We start from the raw sequence: 24,398 nt of genomic DNA on the forward strand, positions 1-24,398 counted from the left end.
CTGAACGCATACAACTGCTAACCTGACACGCCAGATGGATTTTTTTCATACATCCATCTGGAAAACCTTCGATATGGGAAAGGGCAGAGCCTTTGAAAAAAACTTAGAGTGTGGTTGGAGGAACGTTCTGTCTGTCACATCTTTACGGGCCAATCAGAGCAACAAAACATGTGACGTGGCTGCTTGTGAGCTGCGCCCTTATTGCAGAGTAAGCTCCATAGAGAACTGCATAACGTGAACCATGGCAACTATACCCATGTCAATACACGACTTTGTCATTTTTGACAAGAAAACAACTCAATGCTGTTCTTTGTTTTGCAGCATCAATTATATAACGTCTTCCACCATAACTGCAGCGGCCTCTCATTGCTGCCCTCTTACTCACAACTCTGCTGCGCCCGAATGTACTGCCCCTCAACCAGGGTTGCCAGGTCTGTATGACAAAACCAGCCCAATGGCCAATAAAAACTAGCCCAAAACCAGGCCAATGACCAATAAAACTAGCCCAAAACCAGCCCAATGCTGAAATTCAAAGTATCCAGTTAAACCTCTGCCATTCTGCATATACTGCCTGAGTGTCTGCAGACATTCTGCTTGTCTGTGGGTGGCGTGTGTGTCTGTGCCATGTTTCATGCTTTCCTGCCTCTCTGAAGGTTGTTTTAGTCGTATCTGAGTGTAAATAGAGTAGTTTCTCTGCTGCAGATATGAAGTACTCATACACTAGACACAGGGGCACAACTACCAACTGAGGGGTATGCGGATACATCACAGCCCCCCCACCGGCTTAGAGCTATGAGAAGCTTTTCAAAGAGCTGATGAATTATGGGTGTCTGGGTATTTATATTTCATATTTGGACCTTTACTGTAGTTCTGTGACTCTGTTAACTTAAAGGGATGCTTTCTATTTTTTTCTCTAATTTTTGATACTTTTAGCTAAAGGGGGAGGGTCCCCATGTGTTTTCTTTGCCCTGCACCTCCAAATGGCTAAAACCAGCCCTGCCTCACACCTGCAGCTCCTCCTCACAAATTGTTCTGTCCTGCCAGTTTGTTACTTTCATTTGTCTGTTTCTGCCCTTTTGACAGTATCTATCATCGGTACGTTTAAGATCAAATAAAACACCCACGTTTGGACAAGTTTTACTCAGTTTTACATTATTCTAAGATGTGATCCGTGTGTGTTTGGCTCGGTGATGATGATGCGCATCACAAAAGTCATCATCAAATACGAGTATGGGAGAGCATCGGCAGGAATTGACTGAAGAAATGTGTTAAAACGAGGGCATTAGAAGCTTCAACACAAGACAGCACACCTCTATGAAGGTATTATGGACTTACTGAAGAAACGTGCCGTCAGCGGACGTCCTCTGCGCTCTTTTACACACATTCCTCCGTCCTGGGCGCACCCGACGGTAATAATAACCAAGTTTTCATTTGAATTTGGCAGTTAAAGTCTGTCTTCTTTGTGTAGACTTACATTTATTGATATGACTTGTTGCAGTCTTTAGGCTACTGCTGACAGTTTTCACCTTTATAGAGGATTTCGGGAGAACTTTTTTTTTGTAAAGTAAGCCTTATAAGAGCCATGATTCAAATGAAAGCACCTGCGTGCTCGAGGGAACGCGCACTGGAGAGCCTATAGTGTGTGTGTGGGGGACGAGAGGAGGGCAGGTGAGGGAGCGGAGCGGGGCGCCTAATCAGAGACTTACCTCTGTTATTGATCATATCGTTCACAAATGCACAAACAGCTGTTAAATACAGAAAATGCCGACTCGAAATAATTTTACCCCCATCGCTTTGGCGCTCCTATGCGCCGCATATAGTGCATACTCACTTTTTGCGCCACAGACAAAACATAAAAAATGGGTCTGCTCAACCCGCGGACAACAAAATCTACCCACGGCAGTACGTAAAAAGTAGCCCAATTCCGCGGTAAAACCCCGGACCTGGCAACCCTGCCCTCAATGCTGATTGGTCCTGTCACTTTCTAACCGGGCCCAGACGTTCAGATGGGAGCTTTGCAAGATGGATTTGCCAGTGAGAAACATGGAAACAGGCGTATCCATCTGCTTTGCAAGGTTACACAACTGCTGTTGCACACGGAAGTGAGCCAGCTCTCTTGAGGGAGAATACTCAACTGAATGTTGGAATTATGGTTGGAGGTACATGCCTTTTTGATTGAACACAGTTCTCCCCATGCCACCTTGTTCCAGGACACAAACTGGCCTTGCAAAGCTGTGCTATCTGGCAGATGTATTCGGCAAACTGAACGAAACTGAAGTTTGAAACGTCCACACACACAGTTTTGGGTGTGTGTGAAGCAGGAGCACCCTGACCTGGATCAGGAAGCTTGGGAGCAGCTACTACCTTTTGCCACCACATTTTTATGTGAGGCCTCTTTCGCTGCAATGACTGTGATCAAAACAAAGCAAAGAAACAGACTGTACCTGGAGAAAAGCTTGATCACAGCAGCTGCCTCTCTGCCACCAAGAATGACAAAAATCCTCAGTGAAGCTCAAGCCCAAGTTTCATACGAGAATGTCTCACTAGGAGCAGCAACACTCAGTTTAGTGCAACAATTCAATATTTAGTGTTGACATCTTGTAACTTTAACATGTAAGTCTGATTTTATACCCTTAAAGAAGTTATTTTAAGAAAAGATTTTTATTTTTTAAGTAAATACTTTATTACAAATTAAATTACTTGAATTATTTTTGTGAACATTTTCTTTTCATAAATATGTTAATTTCTTTTTTGAGAAGATTTATCTGTAACTAAGCTCATGATTTCAGTTTGAGGAGAGCTTTATTTTGATTCCAAAAGTGTGCACTAAGCTGTTCAGTATTTTTATGTGCACAAAATTATTTTAGTTTTATATTTATATTTCCAAATAGTTTAAATGAGCAATGTTTTGCACACAGATAGGGTTTTTAATGGTTTTGTGCCCATCCAGTCACTGCTTTCAATTCATTTCTTTTGAAGATTTAGATCTAGTTATGGGTTATTAAGATTTAAAATGTTCTAACGAATTTTTTTTCAAATGTTTGAATTGATTTAGGGGGTACTTGGCTAAAAAAGTATTTCATTGGGGGCACATCACTGAAAAACCATTGTGAACCACTGATACTAGGGGACAGCACCGAACTATTCACAGCAGAAGTTTATCTTTCTCCTCTCCACACCAACCAACATGGCTGGTGGTGGCAGTTGCATCCTTCAGCTCATGAAGAATAAGATGGTACGACCAGTTTAATTGAAATGCTAGGTTTTAATGTGGTGTCTGATGAGAACTGTTCTTTGGCTGTTGTATGGTAGTAGCTAACCAGCTAACGTAAAGGTAAGTGCTGGTGTTTATGTGTTAAACGCAGCAGTGTGTAGGTTGCAACAGACTGTATGTAAGAAACAGCTGATCACATTTTCATTATGTTTGTATAAACTAACATACAGATAGATGAAATAATGGCTTTTAATAATCATTTTCATGGTCTGATCCTGTGTAAACTGTGCAAAAAGGAAGGCTGTAAAAGGGAAACAACAGCTCAGGTTTACTATCAGACTCAGTTTTAACAGTCTGTGACTCGGGTCAGAACTCGGACAGAAGTTTGTGACCTGTTGGTACAAACACAATGAAACAACATTGCCTTTGTACAGCAGAGTAATTTAAGAGCTAATGTTGAGTTGGCTTAAATATTCGTGTTAACGTTAGCCATTTGCTAACAAACTAAATCGCTGCTGCTGTTTCTGTGGTCTCAGTCTTCCATGCTGTTTAATTCATATCTGACATCTCTCCTCTTGGTCTTTTGGCTTTGTCAAAGATTCAATACCCCACTGTAAAGATCTGGAGGTCCCTTAGCTCACTCAAAAAGAAGACAACCACTAAGGCTGACATTTGTTTATGCTCCATGTAGAGTCCCTCCTGCAGGCTACTATGGATTTCATGATGAAAAATGACGCTTCACATCTTTTACAACTCTACTTGTTGACAAGTACTCAGTACTCAGCAGGGAGGGAAAGTAACCAATTACATTTACTCAAATTACCATAATTAAGTTGCTTTTTTGTGTACTTGTACTTTTTTGAGTTCATTTTGAAATTAGTAATCTGGGGGGGAGTATTACACTTCACTACATTTTATAAACATCCAATACTGAGTAAATAAAGAAACACTATAAGTCAAAATGAGAAGGTTCTAGTTTTACGACAATCAACTCGCCAGTTGTTTGGCTTTGACTGCAAATGACAGTCAGTAGCACACAGTGACAGAACGATTCCACATCACATCCCAAAACAGCTGTTACATTTTACATTATTATAAAGATGTGGCTTAACAGAACAACCTGGTTTGAGATCCATATTCTCATATTGTTATGGCCAGTGAGGAAAGATCATAGTTTCTTGTACAACTCTACAATAGCTACTCAGTACTTTAAGTGAACTTTAAATTAAAGACTTTACCCTTACCTGAGTAGACCAGTAATTTTACTTAAGTAAATTTTAACCAAGTAACTGTACTTTTTATTAAGTACAATATTCTTATACTTCTTGTACTGTGTCCTGATTAAGTTCACATCCCCCTCATACTGTTCCCACATCCACTTGAATTGTGCCTGAAGCCACCACCTGAAGTGGACATGGCATGGTGTGCTTTTGTTTACACTGACCAAATGTTACAACACTTTGGGGCCTTAATCCATATTCTTAAACCAGCCTTGTTTTGCTATGCAGTCTTTACTGCTATGTTTTAGGATACACAATGCTAAAATTCATACTTATATGACAATTTCTGCAATTTTGACAGCTTAATTTGTGAAGTAACATCACCTTGACTTTTCACAATAAGATTTTTTTCCTCCTCAAAACAAAAATAACCCTAAGTTGGAAGTGGTTGTTATGATCTCATAATGGCCAGAGCTATGTGCAAACTAGAATCATAGTGAAGAGCTAGTCCTGGCTCCTGGCCTAATAAAGATATACAGCAGAAAACAACTTTATAATTAGACTGCATTTATGTTATTGCCCTCCTGACAATTGCATGACTTATTTTAACAGACTTCTTTGTTTTGGCTTTCTCTCCATGTGAATAGAATGCTGCTGCTAACAGCAGTTAAGTAATGTTTACTGCTGAATCACTAACTTTTTCTGTGTGCTCTTTGGTGCCGGGCAGATGGTGTACTCTGGGTTGATTGGAGTTTTTCTTCCCTAATAAAAGAGAAGCTTTCTTTTGCTGGAAACAAGTGATAGGAACCATGACACTAAACCATGAGAAAATGTGCCTTATAACCACTGAAGAGGCAGTTAAATTTTAGAGTGGAATGATCATTCTGTGTGGATTTCTCACTACTAGTGACCATTTTTCAGATTACAAAATATATTATATTAAAAACATGACCACATAAAGCAGCTTCAGGACAGTGGTTTCAAGACTGATGTGTTTAAGTAACCTTGGCTACTTAAATGCATGCTTTCAGAGATGCTGAAAATTGCAGTTGCAAGGTTCAGGATTTCATTTTTTATAGCCTCACCCTCACAACATTGAACGCATTCAGAAGAGTGACCTTTAAAAAGTAGTGATTTGAAATGAAAATGCCTTTTTGAATGGACCTGTATGTTGACTGAGCCTCACTCTGCTTAAATCCTTCATGAATGTTAGATAAATTAATATCTAAAGATGAATGAAAAGGCTCATTGGCTGCAGCCCCACTGGTTCCACTCTCACTCTATATTATAGTGCAATATACGAAGTATATCATGAGGGATGGGAGAGGAGGCCTTCATTTTTCAGTAATCTCTTTCACATAAAACTCTGAAAAGCTTTTCTCCTACATTTACTGAATAGAGCCTAGTCATCCCACCCACTGTATTCACTGAACTACATCTCTACCTCCTGTCACTCACTGCATCCACCTACTTCTTCTTCAACTAAGCAGTCACATCAAATTGTGGGGGTTTCAGGCAGTACTTGATAAACTAGGCACCAGTCAGGCTTTCCATGTTTAGCTTTCCTTATGCTGCTGTCATATCTAGTGGTGTGGAAAATGATATTTTATTGATACCTTTGGGAACTTTGAGCTATGTGCTAATCTTAGCATTTTAGCATACTTACAAATGGATCATAAAGATTATTAAAGATTACATATTTTACCTGTTTAAGATTATATTCATCTCAGAAGTCCCTAAAAACATGCCTGTGAAGTTTGTTGCTGAAAAAACACTCCAGTATTGGATTTGTGACTTTAAATGTTAATGAGCTGTCTGACTTTGCCCCTCTCATGAAATGGGTGTGGCTTAATGGATGTGTGTGTATGTGTGTGTGTGTGTGTGTGTGTGTGTGGGGCACATATTTTGCAACAAAAGCCTAAAAAGGTGTACTTTGCATTATAAGTGACATTTAAAATACATTTTGAGGGGAATGATGACCTGTATTACATTACTGACTAATACATATGATTGGACAAGCTGGCAAACCGACTGACTGACTCATCAGTTTACCATTTACCACCTATACCATTGTGTGGGTACTTAGACCCCCAGCAGACTGAAGACGTCAGACATGGAGCAGGGGATTCAGGGTGGGGAAGGTTCCAGTGTTTGATAAAGAGGAGAAATGTTTAATTTGTAGCCAAGAGGTTTACAGCTAGTTGTATCTGGACTTGGATATTAGGAATGGTAAAAACATGGTGGGCAAGACTCTGCCGCTGGGCAGAGGGATGTGTTTAAGATGGAACTTAGTTAGGCTTGCAGCTATTGCCTACCCTAAAAGCCTGAAGCACTTCCATTTACAGGCTTGCTGCTGTGGATCTGCCTGTCTCCAACTGCTTCAGCTACCAACATCATCCTTACTTGGATTGTCATTACAGGAATATTTACCTTCAATCTAAGAGCATCTCAACTTTAACTGTTATAGTTATTCATAATAGTTCTCTCTGTTTCATAATTATTCTAGATGCTGTTGCTTATATCATATTGTTCAGTTTTCTATCAGTCATTGTTTTTATTGCCAATTTTACACATTATTGACATTAGAGCCCTTTCCTACAAAATGGGAGATAAGTTTATTGTCATGACAGTCATAAATTAGTCTCACATTTGTGATTTTGTTGTTTCTCTTCTCCCTCTTTCTGCATCACCCTCTTCTCTCTTCCTGCTTTTCCCCACCCCCTACCTCATTTCTTTTTCCAACTCCAGCATGGCTTCGGCAGATTTCTGCTCGAGGTTCTTGACCGCTAAAGGGAAGGTTTTCCTGGCACTGTAATGTTAGGTCTGGACCTGCCCTCATTGTGAAGTGTCTTGAGATAACTTTGGTTAAGAATTGGTGCCATATAAACACAGATTGACTGATTGATAGATTTCAGCTTTGAAGCATTTTTTCTTTCAGTTATTGCACTTATTTTGGGCTTTTGCATGTTCCTTTGAAATTGCAGTTAGCCTATATAGGAGCTTTGAGCTAGTGCCAACAACATCCTTAGTGGTAATGCCAGTGTGGCTCCTGTCCAGAGGATGCTGTCCTTGAGGCGGGTGATGGGTTAAAATCCTTCCCATTGGCTCCTTTTCAACACATCATTCCCCACTCTCTCTGTCTTCCCAGTTTCAAACTCCATACACATTTGATTTCAGGAAGAAGAGTGGAAGGAGCGTTTGTGCACACAAAGAGGCAGCAACTGTTCTAAACGGTAAGAGGGACTTCAGTGGGTTTATTCTTTTCTGAGGGTGTAGCATTTTGGATACCAATATGAATAATATATATATTTTAAAATAAAAATGCTATCTCCACTTACGTGATAATTTCTAAATGATCCTTTTGACTGTGCACAGTATCAATCACAAAGGTTCGGTTGGTTTGATATCCATACTTTGGTTTCCATTGTGGGGTGGATTATCGTATTTATTTTCAGAAGGGCTTATAGTAATCTTATTATTGTAAATGCCTACGCATTACTGTGCTGTTCAAGGTGCTGTAAGTCCCACTGGACAACAAAAAAATCCTGTCAGTTCACTCCAAGCGGTGACCTCTGGTCCAGTAAAGTTTTTTCCCACATCTGTTTTGTTCCATGGCTAGAATGGGCATAACAGGGAAGCTGCACTTTAGTAAGAGGGAGAGAGAGAAAAAGGGTCTTAGCTGTTATCTCTGTGTTTAGATCCATCTTAATAAAAACTCTGTTTTCACTAATATGATGCAAATAAGAGGAAATAAACAAAGTAGTATAATAACCTTCTGAATTACAATATCAAGGACTTGCTCCTCGCACCTCAGTCACTTCCTCCTGCACTGGGCCTAACACTTATGTATCTTTTTACTCAGTCTGTAATAACATAGATGGAAGTAAAAACCTTTATCCTTGCTTTTGGAGATGGGTTCAGCATTAGGAGGGAACTTGTCATGACCTTAGAAGGTCTTAGAAATCAGCCCACCAGAAAACATCAACATACGTGTGGGTGTAAATGTGTTAAAGTTCATGGCACTGTGTGAATGTGTTTTGTGCTACAGTTCTAATTCTGCACTAATTCTAATATATGCTCCCTGTTCAGTATTTGTGTGTGAGCTGTGCATTACTCCAGCTTTTGTTTAATGTTAAATAAAAGATACGTGAATAAACAGCAGCTGCAGATGGCATCACATCAGAACACCTGTTGTACTCTCTCAAATTGCGATTTCCTGTGAGACTTTGTTTTTGTCAAATATGTAAACTTCATATCTACATCTCTCAGATGTCACTGTGGCGACGCTTTCATCTCACACTCTCAAAGCCGAGCCCCCGCACATGCTCAGTAGTGTCAACAAATAACTCCGCTGTGATTGAAGTGTTTATCGAACAACAAACACAAGAGGTGGCACAGAGGCTGTTTGAGAGCTACAGACTCAGTTGGTGCAATGTTTGAGCAGAGCTGGCCATTCTGCTTTTCTCAATTCATAACTCTTCTACTCTGCAGTGGTAGCCTTGAAGTCATGCAGAGTCAATAAAGCTGACAGTCTATGACCTTTTCAACCTAAAGGAAATGGCTTCTGAATCATAATTATTTTTAGCCTGTGCTCAAACCTACAGGACATTGGTTTAAACTATCAAAATACAGAACAGCTGCATACTTTTAAAAGGTTAAACTGCAATCAAAAATGAAATAGATCAATTGCTAGTATTAAGACTAAGCTGAGAGGTAATATTTTTCCTTCCTCTATCAGTGGGAGCAGTCACAGCATTGGGATAACTCTGCACAGCCCAACAGATTACCGTCATTTTTCAATTATGTAAAATCCTCCTACAACTGATAGCTGAAGAGAGCATAACCATGCAGAAATTAAGTAGTGCAAAAAGGTTCACCCTTTCAATACCCTGCCACTGTGATTTGTAGTGAGCTCTTACAGTGCGCTCAGTGCGTTAATGGAAAAGTAAAGTTTTACAGCCTGAAAAACTTGGAAAAGTCACGTTTTAATGGATAAGTTTTGTCAGGAGGAGGCATAAGCTGCCTCAATGCTGTTTCGTTTGTTGATTTTTAGCCATAGTAGGATATGAGCAAAATATAAGGGGCTGCTTTTAAAGCCAAAATACTGCAGCCCCCCTTCAGCTCTGATTCATTTCATCAGTAACATTCCCAGTTGCAGCATGTGAAAAAAAAAAAAAAACAATCAGCCTGAAGTTTGGCAGCAGTTTTTGTCTTTAGGTCTTTGTACGCTGAGTCTCTTTTTGTCAGATGCATTTTTTGAATCTGTCATCTGATCTGAGCACAGAAACACTGCACACCAAGTCCAGTGCCTCGATTTTGTCCTTCCATGGTTAAAATTCGCAGTATAAGAATAAACAGTCATCAAGTAGTGAAAGTGATTTTGTGGTTCTTTGACGTTTTGTCCACTCCTGGCATAGCCCTTCATGTATTTTGGTAATTTGCACAAGTTTGTGTGTCATGATGCTGTGCCGAACACTTAAAAGCTCAATGCAGGAACAGAGCATGGCTCAGTCTTTCTTACTTTATACAGTTGTCAGTACAGTTTTTGGCCTAAATATATTATGTTCCACAAATTCACAAAATGGGCAAAGCATGGTGCTGTGGATACTAGGGGTGGGAATCACTAGTGGCTCCACGATAATACATTATTACGATACTTATGCCATGTTTTGATATTATTGGGATTTAAACATTTTTTAAAATACACATACACACACATACACAGCGTATTGTGATACCTTATACTGAGATATACTGCTAGTTATACCATTTTTTCAACTGTTTAGGTGATTTAGCATTTGCCTTGCCTTCATTTTCATTGTATTACTGTAGTATTTTATTTTCATGTAGCACTCCTTGCAAACCTCATGTGTCATGTCCATGTTCTTTGTGCCCTGCTTGCATATCCTTTCCCTGGTGCTGCTATATTGATTGTACTAACTTCATCCTGCTCTTTGGCCGAGACCTCTTCAGACCTCTGGACAAAGGGTGCCACAGCATCATCAAGTGAACAGAAAAGCAACTGATGCTATTTATCCAGTATCATAGACTTCAGTTCATATCAGCAATTAATTAAAAAAAAAAAAAAAATTGATACTTGGCAGAAGATAAGATACGAATGTACTGCCATGCAAAATATTGGGATACTATGCTGTTTCGATGTTTTCCCTCATCCCTAGAAGTTACAGTACAAAAGAGTGGGAGAGAGAAAGGAAGCTATGCCAATGCTCTGAACTGTCAAACACAATCTCAGTCTTAAAACTAAGTAGACCAAAACTATTCTGAAAATAATAATGGTCAAAAGTTTTATCAGTGTGCAAACATGATAGACTCAACATGAAATAGTATTTCTATTTGAATTTCTGGTAATTCTGGATGAAAAAACAGACTGTGTGCCAAGGCCCTTGGTCTAAATATGTGTTTATTGGTCATATTATAATTCTTTTGTTTAATCTTTAAAGATTTAGTTTGTCAAAATGACCTTTTTTTCTATAACAATGACAGAGAATTGTGACAAGACAAAACATTGAAATTAAAGCCATGATTTTGCAGGATGAAAATTGTACGTTTATGAGAATAAAGTTTGAAAATCACAAAAATGAGTTACTAAACATTTGAGATCAAAGTTGTGATTTTAGTCTGTTGTTATGCTTTCATATTTAAGTGTCATATATCAAGATCAGACAGCTTCAGCACATAAATGAGAAACATGATTATTTTATGAAGTGCTATCGAACGTTTAAGTCTTGAAAGGAGAAACAGTTGAAAATATCTAGAGTTCACAACATTCCCCCTTTTTTTGGACTGCAAGGAAAAAACAGTCCAATACGAGGCCATTAAAACCAATAAAATCAAAAAGCCGCTCAATCTTAATAACCTTGGTGCAAATACAGTGCACACCGTGTGAAAATGTTAGACAAAAAAATAAATAATTGTTCCAAAGACGATATTGTTTTCTGTGAAAAGACGATAAATATAGCTGAAGATACCAATATTTAAGTCAATCTGTCAGATTGACAATAACTTGTTTAATGCACAAACAATTATCAATTACAACAAACCATCATTTTGAAAGGAATATGAAAGAGCAGTGGCCTTTGTGTGTCCAGGTGTGAACGTCAACCAAACGTGTGGGTTTAACCTGGTAATGGTGGCATTGAAGAAAATCACTTTGTGGCAGCACATAACACTTGTGACTAGGACTCATTAATAAGCTTGTCAATGTTTGGTCATTTTTGTAAAAAAAAAAAAAAAAAAAAAAAAGAAGGAAAAAAACCCCAGACAGACTTATTGTCATGTTTTTCATTCATCTAGTGGGACATATTTTGTATCCCTAAGTTTGCTGAGAGAACACTGACAAATGGGGATCAGTTATAAATTTATTTAAGATTAACGGCTTTAGACATTAAAAAAGTACTTGAAACATGTTTAACGACCAAAGTTAAAAACATGACAGCATAGCATTTTCAGTTATTTCTATATTTTCATTAACATGTCTTAGTTGTGGGAGCATCCAATTAAGGGCCTTTGAAAAATGTATGTTCTACATTTTATGACTTCTTGTCTAGTAAGCTGCCACGACAAAGGTCTTTAAATTGTAGATAAAGCATTGAGAGGGTCTTGTGGCTTTTCATCTTGAATTCAGTTACTCCTGAAAAAGTTGTGAGAAGTACCCCTGGGGACTGAGTGATGACGTGTTACATTTAAGATACTGTGGGTTCATGTATTGAATAAGAATAGCCCTGTATTCTAGAAAACAAACAGTGCAGTAGGGAACTCACTGAAAACCAGGAAGTCACATTTTATCAAAGCTGGACCATCTTAGTTTGTTAGCTTGATGCTAACACATAGTGGAAATGCTGTTCACAGGCTAACCAAATTGCAGAGGTTATTTAATTCTGAGAACATTTTTGTTTAATCTAGAATACTTAAATAAAGCTACATGCACTCAAACTAACATGTCAGTTGTTTACACTCTAAGAACTGCAGAATAATTACTGCTGACCACGGCTGTCCTGCTGCTCAGATTCATTTTTATATGAACATCTATGTTCTGATCCTGTGACACTGTGTGCCTTTCTCAGTTCCTGGTTGTACCTCTCTGCTGACTTGAAGGTGGGATGCAATGTGCCCATGGACCTCAAAGGGCTCCAATCTCTTGTATTGAAGAGGAGCAAATGGGTATATGCAACTAAGGGTGCTTTCACATTAGACCTAGTTGTAGGCGCTACGGTCCCTCCCCCTCCCCCTTCCCCCCCGGCTTGCTTTCACACTAGCAACATCGAACCGTGCTAGGGCGCACTTGCATATTTACTTGGTCTGAAACAGCAGGTGGGGGTATGCATGTAGCTGGTTTACAACCCCCCCAAAGGAATAGAAAGAAGAAGAAGCTACCATGGCAACCACTGGGGTCATGAACTGAGTGAAGATTATTTTTGTTTTGACCTGGCAAAAAGTCCATTCTGTATCCATGGATGATTAAAATCACTTTTAAAGGGATACTTCAACATTTTGGCAAATTTGCCCATTGCCATAATTCCTATAATCTTAGTAATAGGTCCGTTTCCTTTAGTTGTCCGTGCAAGCTGTTTCTAGAGCTGGGGAGACCGTTAAACCTGCTGCACTGCGATTTTAGCAGACGTAATTTTTGCTTTCCCTCATCAAATTAATCAAATACACAATCCAACAACTCCAAAATGCTCTCGTGGACTAGTTGTGACCTGCACATTCACCATGCTATGAAATAATCATGGAACATTACAAGGCGGAGATGTTTTAAAGTTAAATGCAAAGGCTGCTGCACTGTGTCACTCCGCCCAATGGTTCACTCAAGAAATAGTTCCGAGTTCCGCCTTTTATTGAGGAAAAATGTGAACAAACTGCTGCGCTGTGGAAAGAAGTTTAGTTTTTACGATGATGTCATAAAGCTGATACGACGCTCTGTCCCGTATCCGAGCGTGGTTGCATTCACATCTCATCCAAACCCATCCAGACCACCTCCCCAAGTGGGCCTGGGCCTGGTGCCCGGGTGTGGTTCGTTTGCATTCATACTACCTGAACGAACCTGACCTTGGGCTCAAGTGCATGCGGATCCGGGACCGGGCCCCTAGTGTAAAAGCCAACTTATAAAGAGAGTCAACTGAAGGCCTGGATCAAAGACCTGTACATCTAACATGGAAACTAGGATGTAATTTTAATCATGGAGAAAATTTCCAATCTCAATTTTTTTTGCACATGACAGGTTTTACTCTTACTATAACACATCTACATCTATTTTTAAGATTATTGTTTATATGTATTTTAAAGAAATGCTTAGGCATTTGTTGTTTTTATTACTCTATTGAACTCACCACTCCATAAGCAACTGTGTTACTGTAGGACCGGAGCTCTGGGTAGATGTTGGAGAGGAACCAGCTGAATGGTCGACACTGGAGTCTGGATCTGAGGGCCTTTCTTTCAGAAATGTCCCCGATGTCTATTCCTGAGTTCTATAGAGGAAAATAACAGCAAAAACATCCAAGTAATGGTTAACTGTTTTTTTATTTACCTTGAGGATAACAAGTGCAACATCATTTAACCTCATACCCTTCATTGATGTGGGAAATAAACAGCATAGTGTGGGGACTTCTGGTTCAGCTTTACTTTAGAATGACAATACAGAAGACAGCAAGTGAGCGCAACCTACCAGTATCAGCAGTACGTTTGATACTATGGGAAAAGTGGGTATGGAATCTGCGATTAGACGTGTTCATGCTGTGATCCATCCAACACGGTTTTATTTCAAACCCTTCTGGATGGGCGTTGTCATATACAACAATAAGAGACACAGCTGCCTCTTTTCCCAAAGGACATGCTGATTGTAGCTGATTGTACCCTAGATTTCAGCTTCTTACTTATTTCCTGCTTGAAGCTAGCTGTTGTGCCATGATGCTATCCATGCCTTCGTGGCCTTTATGGAAGCATTTCTAGCTAGCCTTGAACTTGGGTGACTCTTCACTGTGAGACTGTTTCCACAGACAGCAGGTGTGTTCTCACAGTCTGGCTGAGTCATCAAATGCACAGAGAACTATAAGATGAAAAATAATTGGAAACTGTCCTTATATCTTAGGTCTCCCATGTTTTTAAATTGTTTAAGATTTGAAAGATGACTAGTGTGTGAGTACCTCCTCCAGCCCTTTATAAGAAGTAATGGATCCAAGATACAAGCTAACTGTGTAAGGTATTCACATCTCCAAAGCAAGCCTACAGCTTACTGCACACTAACTTATAATTAAATAACTTAAACCATGTAGCTACTTTCCACACTTTTCCAGATCTAATTATCCTTTATTTTAGACACTAGTCACAGTTGCTAGGTGATTTTTGACACTTGAACTTTCTGAACAGAAATAAACATGTTTGAAATCATCCCTTCACACCTCCTCCCACGCAGAAGACAAGCACATAATTGAACTCCTACACACATGTGTGCGTGTTCTGCCTGTTTACCTGTAGAGGAACATTCCAGGCCATGTAGACGTGACTCTTGTACTGGTCCATCCACACCTCAGCCACCCTCAGAGCATTACGGCGCACGTGGGCAGTCAGATTTTCTGTGTAGGGTTTGTGAGCACGCTCAATGTGTGCAATCCTAGAACAGGGCAAGACCTCCACACTGCCTCCACACTGCCACACCTACAGACACAAACAAAAAAGAAAAAATACACACTTAGGGACTGCAAGGACATCCAAAATAAAGGTGCAGACATTTTCAGTACTTGTGGGATGCATGCCAGTTAAACCTCAATCCTCTGAGTAGGGCTATATTTTTCTCGTTTCCCTTTTTTCCCATTGACTCAGTCTGCTTGATAGAATTAGCCTTAATAGTAATGTACAAGAGGAGTGCCCATTTGCTATTCTTACCCTTTTCAAATTGACAGTTGATACTGTGGAATATGTCTCCACAGCACCAGCAAACATCATGATTTTAATGTGAGTATTTGATCATTTTAGAGCAGTTTTCTGGGTTCATTTAACAATTTCCCCTATGTTTGACCTAAGCTGAATTTAGTATAAGGTGTGCAATGTTTGTATCCTTAAGTCATCTGACAACTCAAACTGCTTTTTACAAAGCAAGTCACACTTATCAATTCACACTCATTACCATCACATTCACACACTGATGGTAAAGGCTGCTATGTACATTGTTCATCAGCATTAACTAATTACTTTGAGCATTTATTCACATTCATGCCTTGCCCATATATGGGCGGGTATTTTTGAAAACAGAGGACTTCCTTTTCCACCTAAAAAATAATCCCATCCACACATTCTGGATTCTCAATATCTTCTCCACATGAAAAATCAAAAATGCCAGACAGCGCATGCCATGACAACAGTAGCCTGTCCTGCAATTTGTACATTTGTAATGCAAAGCAGATTACTCAGACACAGGCAGATGTCCTTAACATGTAAAAAGTTTCTGCCTGTTCCTCTTCAATGATCATCCTTTTTTTAAAATTTTCCCACCAACTTGAACTGGGTCTCATGCAAAACCACCAACTTTGGTGGCAGGATTTTGTCTTTGAATTGTGTGGAAAGCATCAGTGGCATCTCTATTCATTAACGTAGCAGGAGAGGAACCATGTGTGTATGCGAAGCTTGGTAAATGTCCAGTTAACAACACAAGCACAGAGCCTGCCATTGCCAAAAAAGCGTTAGCAATATGGTCACACATCAGTGACATCAAACAGATCAGATTGTGGTGCTGGGCTGGGAAATGAAGCAATTTTGTAAATAATTCTGATTTTTGGAAAAAACAGAATTTTGAAAATTGAAAATTTCCTTTAACCTTCACTGCAATTCTACCAACAGTTAAAGCTTCTGTCAGAAAATTTTCTTCTGACGTCTTGGTTGCCCCTGGTAAAAAAAAAAAAAAAATTCTGTTCAGGAATGCAAGTAAATAACTATAATTTGACATATTAATCAAGAAATAATAATGTGCTTTACTATTTTTTCAGTTTTTTTTGTAAATCAGTAAATTTGAAAATTCCTGGATAAACAATAACAATTATATTTTAGCATTTAAAATATCATTTTGGTTTATGATCTTCTGCATATTGGTGTATTAACCAATGCAGAAACATAAAAAATGATTTTGGTAATTACCAGTGCTGTTTATTCAGGGCAGCTGTGACATAAACCTTACTTTGGGTGGTGGTCTAATAAATTTGTTAAGCATTGTATATTTTATTGACACGCTGTTCAGGTATGACCAGTATTCCCAAACTAAAAGAAAAAATATCCTGCTGACTTTGTTGTCCACATGGGGGAATTGATGTCTGACAATGATTCAGTGGCAGACCAGCTATAATAAAGAATTCAGAAATAGTCAATTTTCTCCTGATGGTCTTCTTTGCTTAACAGAGAAATCAGTTTTAATTTCAGTCCATTTCTTTATCAGTTAAAAATGTTCAAACCCTGAATGTCAACGTAAATTTTATAGCTTACACTTTAACCCCAAATGGAAAATTCAGTTTACTACTGTTAAATGCTTTAAAAAATTAAAGCAAAACTTATTTTGAGTAATTTCTTTATTGGTTTTTGTCTTTTAAAAGTAGAAACGTTGACTAAGATGGCAAATTGTGATTGGTGTGAAGAAATCAGAGATTTTATTTTTAGGCCATATCGTCCAGCCCTAGTGTGAGGAGTCAATACTCATCTTTCTATCTCTTTGCACTAGTGTTAATTTCCTCAACTAAAACTATGACTAAAATATTTCTCGACAGCCTTTTTTTTCCATGACAAAAACTAGACTAAGCCTAACAAAAATAGGTCTGTGATGACTTAAACTGAAAAAAACTAAGTTTAGTTTTTGACAAGATGACTAAAACTAGACTAAAATGTAATGTAGTTTTCCTTGGACATTCAAAATCCATGATATTTCTCCATTGTGGGTAAATCTGTCAAAAAACAACCCAGCTGTAGCTATTCTCCCATCCAGCTGTAGTCGAAAGCAGGGACCCCAGGTTTGGCAGGGTGCACAGATCACACTACCATGATTTGGTACTAGATTTAGGCAAGATAAAAATGCTTGGACTAAAAGTAAAGATTAAAATGTGAGGACTTTTAATGGACTAAAACTAGACTAAAATGTTGTGAGTTTTCTTCAGCTAAAACTAGAGTAAAACTAAAAAGGGTAGAAATGACTAAAATGTGACTTAAACTAAAATGCATTTCATTTAAAGACTAAAACTAAGACTAAAATGAAAAATAGCTGCCAAAATTAAAACTGTTCTGTACATAAACAGAGTTTCTACAAATTTTCCTCCTAGAAATGTTCTACTAAGGTGCATTTTCAGTGACCGTGAATGCCATTATTGCATATGAAAGGCCAAAAAATACAGAAACACCTGTTTTCTAAATACCTACATATGTACTTCATTCACATTTGATTACCACAGCAGCTCCATCTTATTTACCTAAGCTGACAGTTCTCTTATTTAGTGTACTGTTATACAGCATCTGTAAATTCCACAAAAAAATCATTTGACCCTGTGCTTTCCCTTATCATTTACATTTCTAAACTGTTACCGCTTAGATGTCAACTGTAATCAACTGCAATTATCTCTCACTCTTCAACTGAAAGCTGCACCGCTTTCATCTCTGTCCACATCGACCGACTGCTGGTTTGCTTCCAGTGATTACTTCTCAGCTTGCAGTTTGAGCTGATTTATCACACAGTGATGACCTTTGATGTTTCTTCCTGTCTGCTTCTATTACTGACCTGTCTGCTCTGACACTGCTGGTGCTCGTTAGGGTAACTGCTCACACCTGGTGGCCCGGCTCCTGGCCAGCTTTCTGTCCACTCTTTCTCGCCCTTTGACTGCTGCTCTCCATGACTGTTGCTGCTACTCTCAGCCTCTGCCTCCTCTTGGTTTAGTTATGTGGGATCAGATGTTTTCTTATTATGTATCCTACAACGCCTGCACTCAGGTGTAATTATTCTCTCTGGTTGTTGGAGAAAGCAGCAGGAGTGCTGTGTAGAAGGGTTAAGGCATGACGGCTGTTACACTGGTCCTAAACTTGATGATAAATATGAGCACCATTCAAAGAAGATGACCACTACAAAATCCCTCAAGAAATATGTCTGCATAACTTTGCAAAGCAGATGAATTTGCCTGTTTCCTAGTTCCTCACTGCGAATCCATCTTGCAAAGCTCCCGTCTGAACCATTTGGGCCTGGTTATAAAGTGACAAGGCCAATCAGCGAAGAGGGGCAGTACTTTTGGGCGCTGACAATAGTCATCTACTGACATGTCTACAGTCGCCTTGGTTCGTGTTATGAAGTTCTTTATGGGTTCACTCCTTGATAGCGGCTACGTCACATGTTTTGTTGCTCTGGTTGGCCCGTAAAGATGTGACAGACAAATTTTTCATCCAGTCACCCTCCAAGAATTTTTTCAAAGCCTCTGCCCTTTCTCAAAGGCTGTGTATGAGAGGTGTCAGTTAATGGCTGCTGTGATATCATTATAATTGCAAATGAATCACGTGCACCTCTGCTCCCCTGTCACACCTGTATGGGCTGAGATTTGTGCCACCAGAAACTGAATTTGAATAATGGTATTGAATTTGAATAGCATGATTTGAATTTGAAATGGAATTTTTTGTTTTGAAACTGAATTTATTTTCTTAAAACTGAATTTATTTGCTTTGAAATAGATTTTTTTTTTTGCTTTGAAATGGAATTTATTTGCTTTGAAATTGCATTTTATTCACTTGAGCATTCAACTCTATATATTCCTCAAATTCAAAAATAAAAAAATTCAAATTCAGTTCTACAATTCAATTTCAGTTGAGCGTGGCACACAGTTTAAGTCATCCATTTCTGTGAAGAAGAGTATTCCAACACAGATAGTTCTCAATTGAGCAGGCTGCCGAAAATACAAGTAGAAGAAGAACTGAGTGGAGCTGGCGTCTTTTCTGCGATGTCTCAAGACCAGGAACGCAATAATCAGGTTTGTATTAAGCTTAAAATTATTCATATTTATCATTGTTTACAGGAAGAAAAACGCAATGTATGTCCTAACATTACTGTAGCTATTGGAGCTAGCCACTAATATGGTTCAGCATAGCTTCAGTCAATATGACAGGGATAGCTGGCTTACAGTATTTTCCTCCAGTGCATGTAATGCCCAACTAGATTGAAGGAAAAGCCGGCTAGGGGAGGGTGGTAGAAATTGTTCCTCTCAAACAGCCAAGTTACCTTAACGCCATTTAAAATAGTAAAAATTTTTGTACGCAAGGAAACGGGACAGACAGGCTGTTAGACAGCCACAGTGCACCTGTTATTGAACAGGTAAGCATGAACAGGGGGAATGGCTGTCTGACAGCGCAGGGTTTCACATCAGTCACCGATTATACCTATGAGGGATTTTTGCAGACCATCTGGGCACTTTACTTCATTTCATAAAAGTTTTCTCTCCGTGATCAGTAAACTACCAAACAGTTTCCTCTGGTGGGGTGCTCCTCGCTCGTTACCCTCCGTCATTACTTAAAAGCCTCATTCATACACGGAGCACAGAATAGCAAAATAATAACTATTTTAAACGGCTTTAAGGTAACTTGGCTGTTGGGCATTACATGCACTGGAGGAAAATACTGTAAACCATCTATCCCTGTCATATTGACTGAAGCTAGGCTGAACCATATGGCTAGCTCCAATAGCTACAGTAATGTTAGGACATACATTGCGTTTTTCTTCCTGTAAACAGTGATAAATATAAATAATTTTAAGCTTAATACAAACCTGATTATTGCGTCCCTGGTCTTGAGACATTGCGGAAAAGACGCACTCTCTGATGTATTATTATAATGCCCCAACACAGTTCACCATGAGCTCAGCACTAGCAGCATTTAGCATCGTTCATCATAGGTTTGGTTAATGTTTCTTCTAACCTGACATGTCCGATAGACATGTTTCATCTATTGCAAGGATATATTTCACATCCATCTGGAAAACTCCCATATATGCATTTGGGAAGGGCAGGACCTCATTGGAGAATGGGCAAACATTCTGTCTGTCACACTCATTGTGGGCGAAGAAGGCCTCTGCAGCTCGGTTAAGTAACTTGAGCTCAGCAGGCAGGCACTGTCATAGTTTATGAACGGTGGAGCTGGTTGGCGGATCAAAATCATGCTGAGAAAAGCTGGTTCTTTGGTCCTCTTGGTGCTATAGCTACATCCAAGCTAACTACTTCACTGGCAGCATTCATTACTACCACCTTGCAACCAATAACCAAAACTAGTGTAAATATTGATTAAACAGCCTCTGCTATCCATGTTGATTTAGTTCACTTTGTTTACACACACACGCACACACACACACACACAAAAACAACAACATTTGAAAGCATTTGATTGAGAATTATGACTCGGTTACAGTTAAATTACTACTCCAGTTTTCTTCATTAAAAAAGCTAGTTGCAATTTAATCTTTTTCACTTAATTTCTGTTTGACTGCCTTTTCAACCCCTTATTTTCAACAAGTCTCACCTGCCAGCAAAACTGTTTTCAGGTGAAAGTGTTGTTCTGCAAAAGAAGTCTGTTTTTAAACATTCCTCTACAATTTTTAGTCAAATTGATTTTCCATAACAGTGTTAAAATTTGTATTAGACTATGGAAAAGGTTGTTTTTCCAACCAAAGAAGCCCTGATGAATTCTTATTTAAATAACACTTTTCCTGTCATGCACTCTGTCTGTGTCTGTGCAATAATCCCTCCTGCTGGCCATCCTCTTTCACTGTATGCTACCAAGGCAAAGAGCTGCTGCTGAACAACAGCTAAACTGAAGCACTGGCCTGGTGCCCAGGTAGGAGCACAGACTGGAGCCAAAGTCTGAGATAATACACGCTCCCCTCAGAAATACCTCAACGCTCTCTATAAAGGATTTACAACACAGGGTTAGAGTATGAGGAGCTATTCTTCGAGCATAACCATCTATGTCTGAGTGTGGGGGTGTGCAGAGAGAGATAGAACGAAGACGGGGAAAAAGGGGGACAGTAAAGAAAATGAGGAAGAGGAGAGATTTAGAGTAGAAACATAAAGTAGAGAAGGTGAGGAAGATAAAAATGAAGGAAAGTATGGAGAGAAGATAAAGGCAGTGAAATAAAGGGAGGAAGGAAAATGACAGCTTCCCTGGTCTACTTGAATCATCCTTTTCAAAAACCTTTTCATTCCCTTTTGTAATCTTCTCTCCTTTTTAAAAAGCCTTCTCTCCCATGGGATAAAACAGGGTCATGCACCAGCTATTATCCAGAAAACTTCAGAGAACATCATTATGGTGTTCAGTATATGCAGTTAGTATAGGATAGCGCCCAGTGTCGGCAACTCATGTGCCATTTGTATTTGTGTCAACCAGACAAAATGTAGCACATTTACATCTATAATTGGGTCTCAGTTTGCCATCTTTGGTCTTACACGGAACAAATCTTGCTTGTGGACTCATGTTTTCTAAAGTTTTAATGAGAAAATAAGTGTGAAAGACAACAGTAAATGAAGATGTGAATTATAAATGAAGCTGAGGACGACCGCCTGTTGTGATAAAAAGACTGGAGACAATGTGCACTAAAAATGCATAATATTTCGCTATTGCGTAGATGAAGCTACATGAAAGCAATCTTAATCACAATAGAAGCGTGCAGGCCAGAGATACGGAGCGCTTCTGCAGCAACTGGGAGAGGAAATTCACATCGCTGATAACAAAAGGCTCCTGTGTTTTGAATGGAGATGGAAATAGACTTTTTTTTTAAACCTTCATTTGAACTCAGCACATGATGAATTAGTTAGAGTAAGAAAAATGCCCCTGAGAAATGCATAACCAGAACTGATTCTGTCAAAATATCACTTTTGATTTACATACAGAAACCATCGATCTGCAAGGGGCTCTTTTGCAAAACAGTTTGCTTCCTTTGCAAAACAAAAGGAAACATTGACTTTTCCTTGTTACTCAGTGTGTTTATAGCCAGAATGATGTATGGGATAAATTACAATGATGATGTGTTTGTGTGTGTCTAGGCCAGCTAGTTGGAGCTGTGTTTGATGACAGACCCTGTGGCACTGGCAGTGTTGGCTGTAGAAAAGCAAATGTCAATCTCTGGCTGATCTTCTTGCAAACCTTTTGTCACCTTTTATCCGTTGAAAAACCTCACACACAGTTAGATAGACAGGGATAAATCTGTTCAGCTGTGGCATGCCCTTTCTCACTCTGACGTGTTAATAACCAAACAGCAGGGTCCACAGTATAACCTTGAAATATCTATCCAACATTTGGGTTCATGTCAGTTCAGTACTTGTTGTCATGGATGCACAGGGCAGCTGATCTGAAACATTATGCATGGCTCTTGGCTCTCTTTAAGTGCATAGGCTAAAGTGTAATGATGACAGAACTGCTGACAGCTGGAGGGAGCATCTGATGCAGGTCAGAAAAACGCAGACGGCTGGAGTTGTGGCAGCAATGGTGAGGACCTCCTGCAGAGAGTCCAGCTGTTTCAGGGCTTGGTGCTCATGCCACACCAAGTAGGCCATCTTTTTCTACTCTGTGCTGACTGGTATTAAAGCAATTTGTAAGGGCTTATACTGAGGAATATGGCATCAGAGCTCTTTAATTGAGAGTAACTTCTATGGACTTTGCAGAAACCACATTCACAGAAGCGAAAGAATAATTCATTATATGCTGTTTACTATAGTTCACGCCAGAGTTCTGATATCCAAGCTTCCTACAGAGAGGACCAAGGATGAGCCCTGAAAAAAAAGGTTTTTATGAGCAAGAGAAGGACACATTACCGCCAGTGAGGCGAAATGAGCACAAACAACGGGATAATATAAGCTGTCGGCAGAATTAGTAATTCAAATTCATGGTGAAATATAAAGTTTATGATATCTGGTCAAAGCCATTTAAAGGGAATATTTAGGGTGCCATAATTCCTGTAATGAGCATTCTTTGTTTATTTGAGCCCAGTGTGAACCCAGAACAGCTCAGCAGCCACTGCAACAAGACTGAGCCAAACAGATAAAGTAACCCTTCAGTATAGTTTTCCTGCACATCAAGTAACACTCAGCAACACCGTGGGCAATCTCCTCTGAGGGAGCTGGATGGGGACAGAAAATGACTGAGGAAACTGTGGGACACATTCACCTAAACTCTCCATCCTAAGCAAAAAACAGCCACCACCAAGGATGCTGATAGATAGCCCGCTTGTTCAGCATTTTAGTTACATTCCCCTCTGGTTCCCTTTGCAAAAGAGGGGGACTTTTACAACTGTTCTGTAAATACAAAAAGTACAGTACTTTTTTGGAAAAGAGACCCTGAACAACCTTGCCATCTATTTTCAGTCGTAGCTGAAGCCAGCTCAGGCAGTCTAATTTGATCCATTTCTGCACATCTATGACAAAAATATCCTTAATTATATGTAGCAGATGAACTAGAGACTGTCTGTATGCCGTTTTGACAGCCTATTATGTTTAACTCTGGCCATTACTCCTGGATGAGCATTTTCTTCTTGCTGAGGTAGGGCTGTCCCTTTAAGAGCAATGCAGGACTAGACCTGCAAGAGCACAGTTCCCATGGGGCTACAGATACACACAAGTGAAAGTTCACAAAACAACCCTGAAGTTTAGGACCACTGAGGTTTGAATTTTTTCCTTGTAAAAGAAAATATACCTGTAAACATTAATGTCAACCAAAAACAGATGCCAGTAACAGTAGATTAAGTTATATTAAAGTTTACACAGCAAAACCAAATAATGAATGAAAATTTTGTATTCCTGACATTTTTGTAGGTCGGGAAATCTTGTTAAGCATGTGGTAGCTGCCCCATTGAGGAAAAGGACAGGACTGGTCATTTATAACATCAGTGGGTTAAAGTCAAACACTGAGTTTGAAATGCCGAGTTAAGATCCAGGTGCTTTAGTGTGCAGGCTACACAA

The 24,398-nt window shown here is 39.3% G+C and overlaps 1 protein-coding gene across 1 annotated transcript in view; it reads right to left on the reverse strand.

Moving 5' to 3' along the window:
- Positions 1–24,398, reverse strand: part of galnt18a (UDP-N-acetyl-alpha-D-galactosamine:polypeptide N-acetylgalactosaminyltransferase 18a) — a 282,449-nt gene that overhangs the window by 57,886 nt on the left and 200,165 nt on the right. Inside the window, exons 7-8 of the mRNA XM_041794807.1 lie at positions 14,923–15,108; positions 13,785–13,922 (exon numbers count right to left, since the gene is read on the reverse strand). Coding sequence (XP_041650741.1) covers positions 13,785–13,922; positions 14,923–15,108 — 324 coding nt within the window. The remainder of the gene's footprint in view (positions 1–13,784; positions 13,923–14,922; positions 15,109–24,398) is intronic.

This window comes from Cheilinus undulatus, linkage group 9 (genome assembly GCF_018320785.1).
Source record: "Cheilinus undulatus linkage group 9, ASM1832078v1, whole genome shotgun sequence".
Classification (NCBI taxonomy): domain Eukaryota; kingdom Metazoa; phylum Chordata; class Actinopteri; order Labriformes; family Labridae; genus Cheilinus; species Cheilinus undulatus.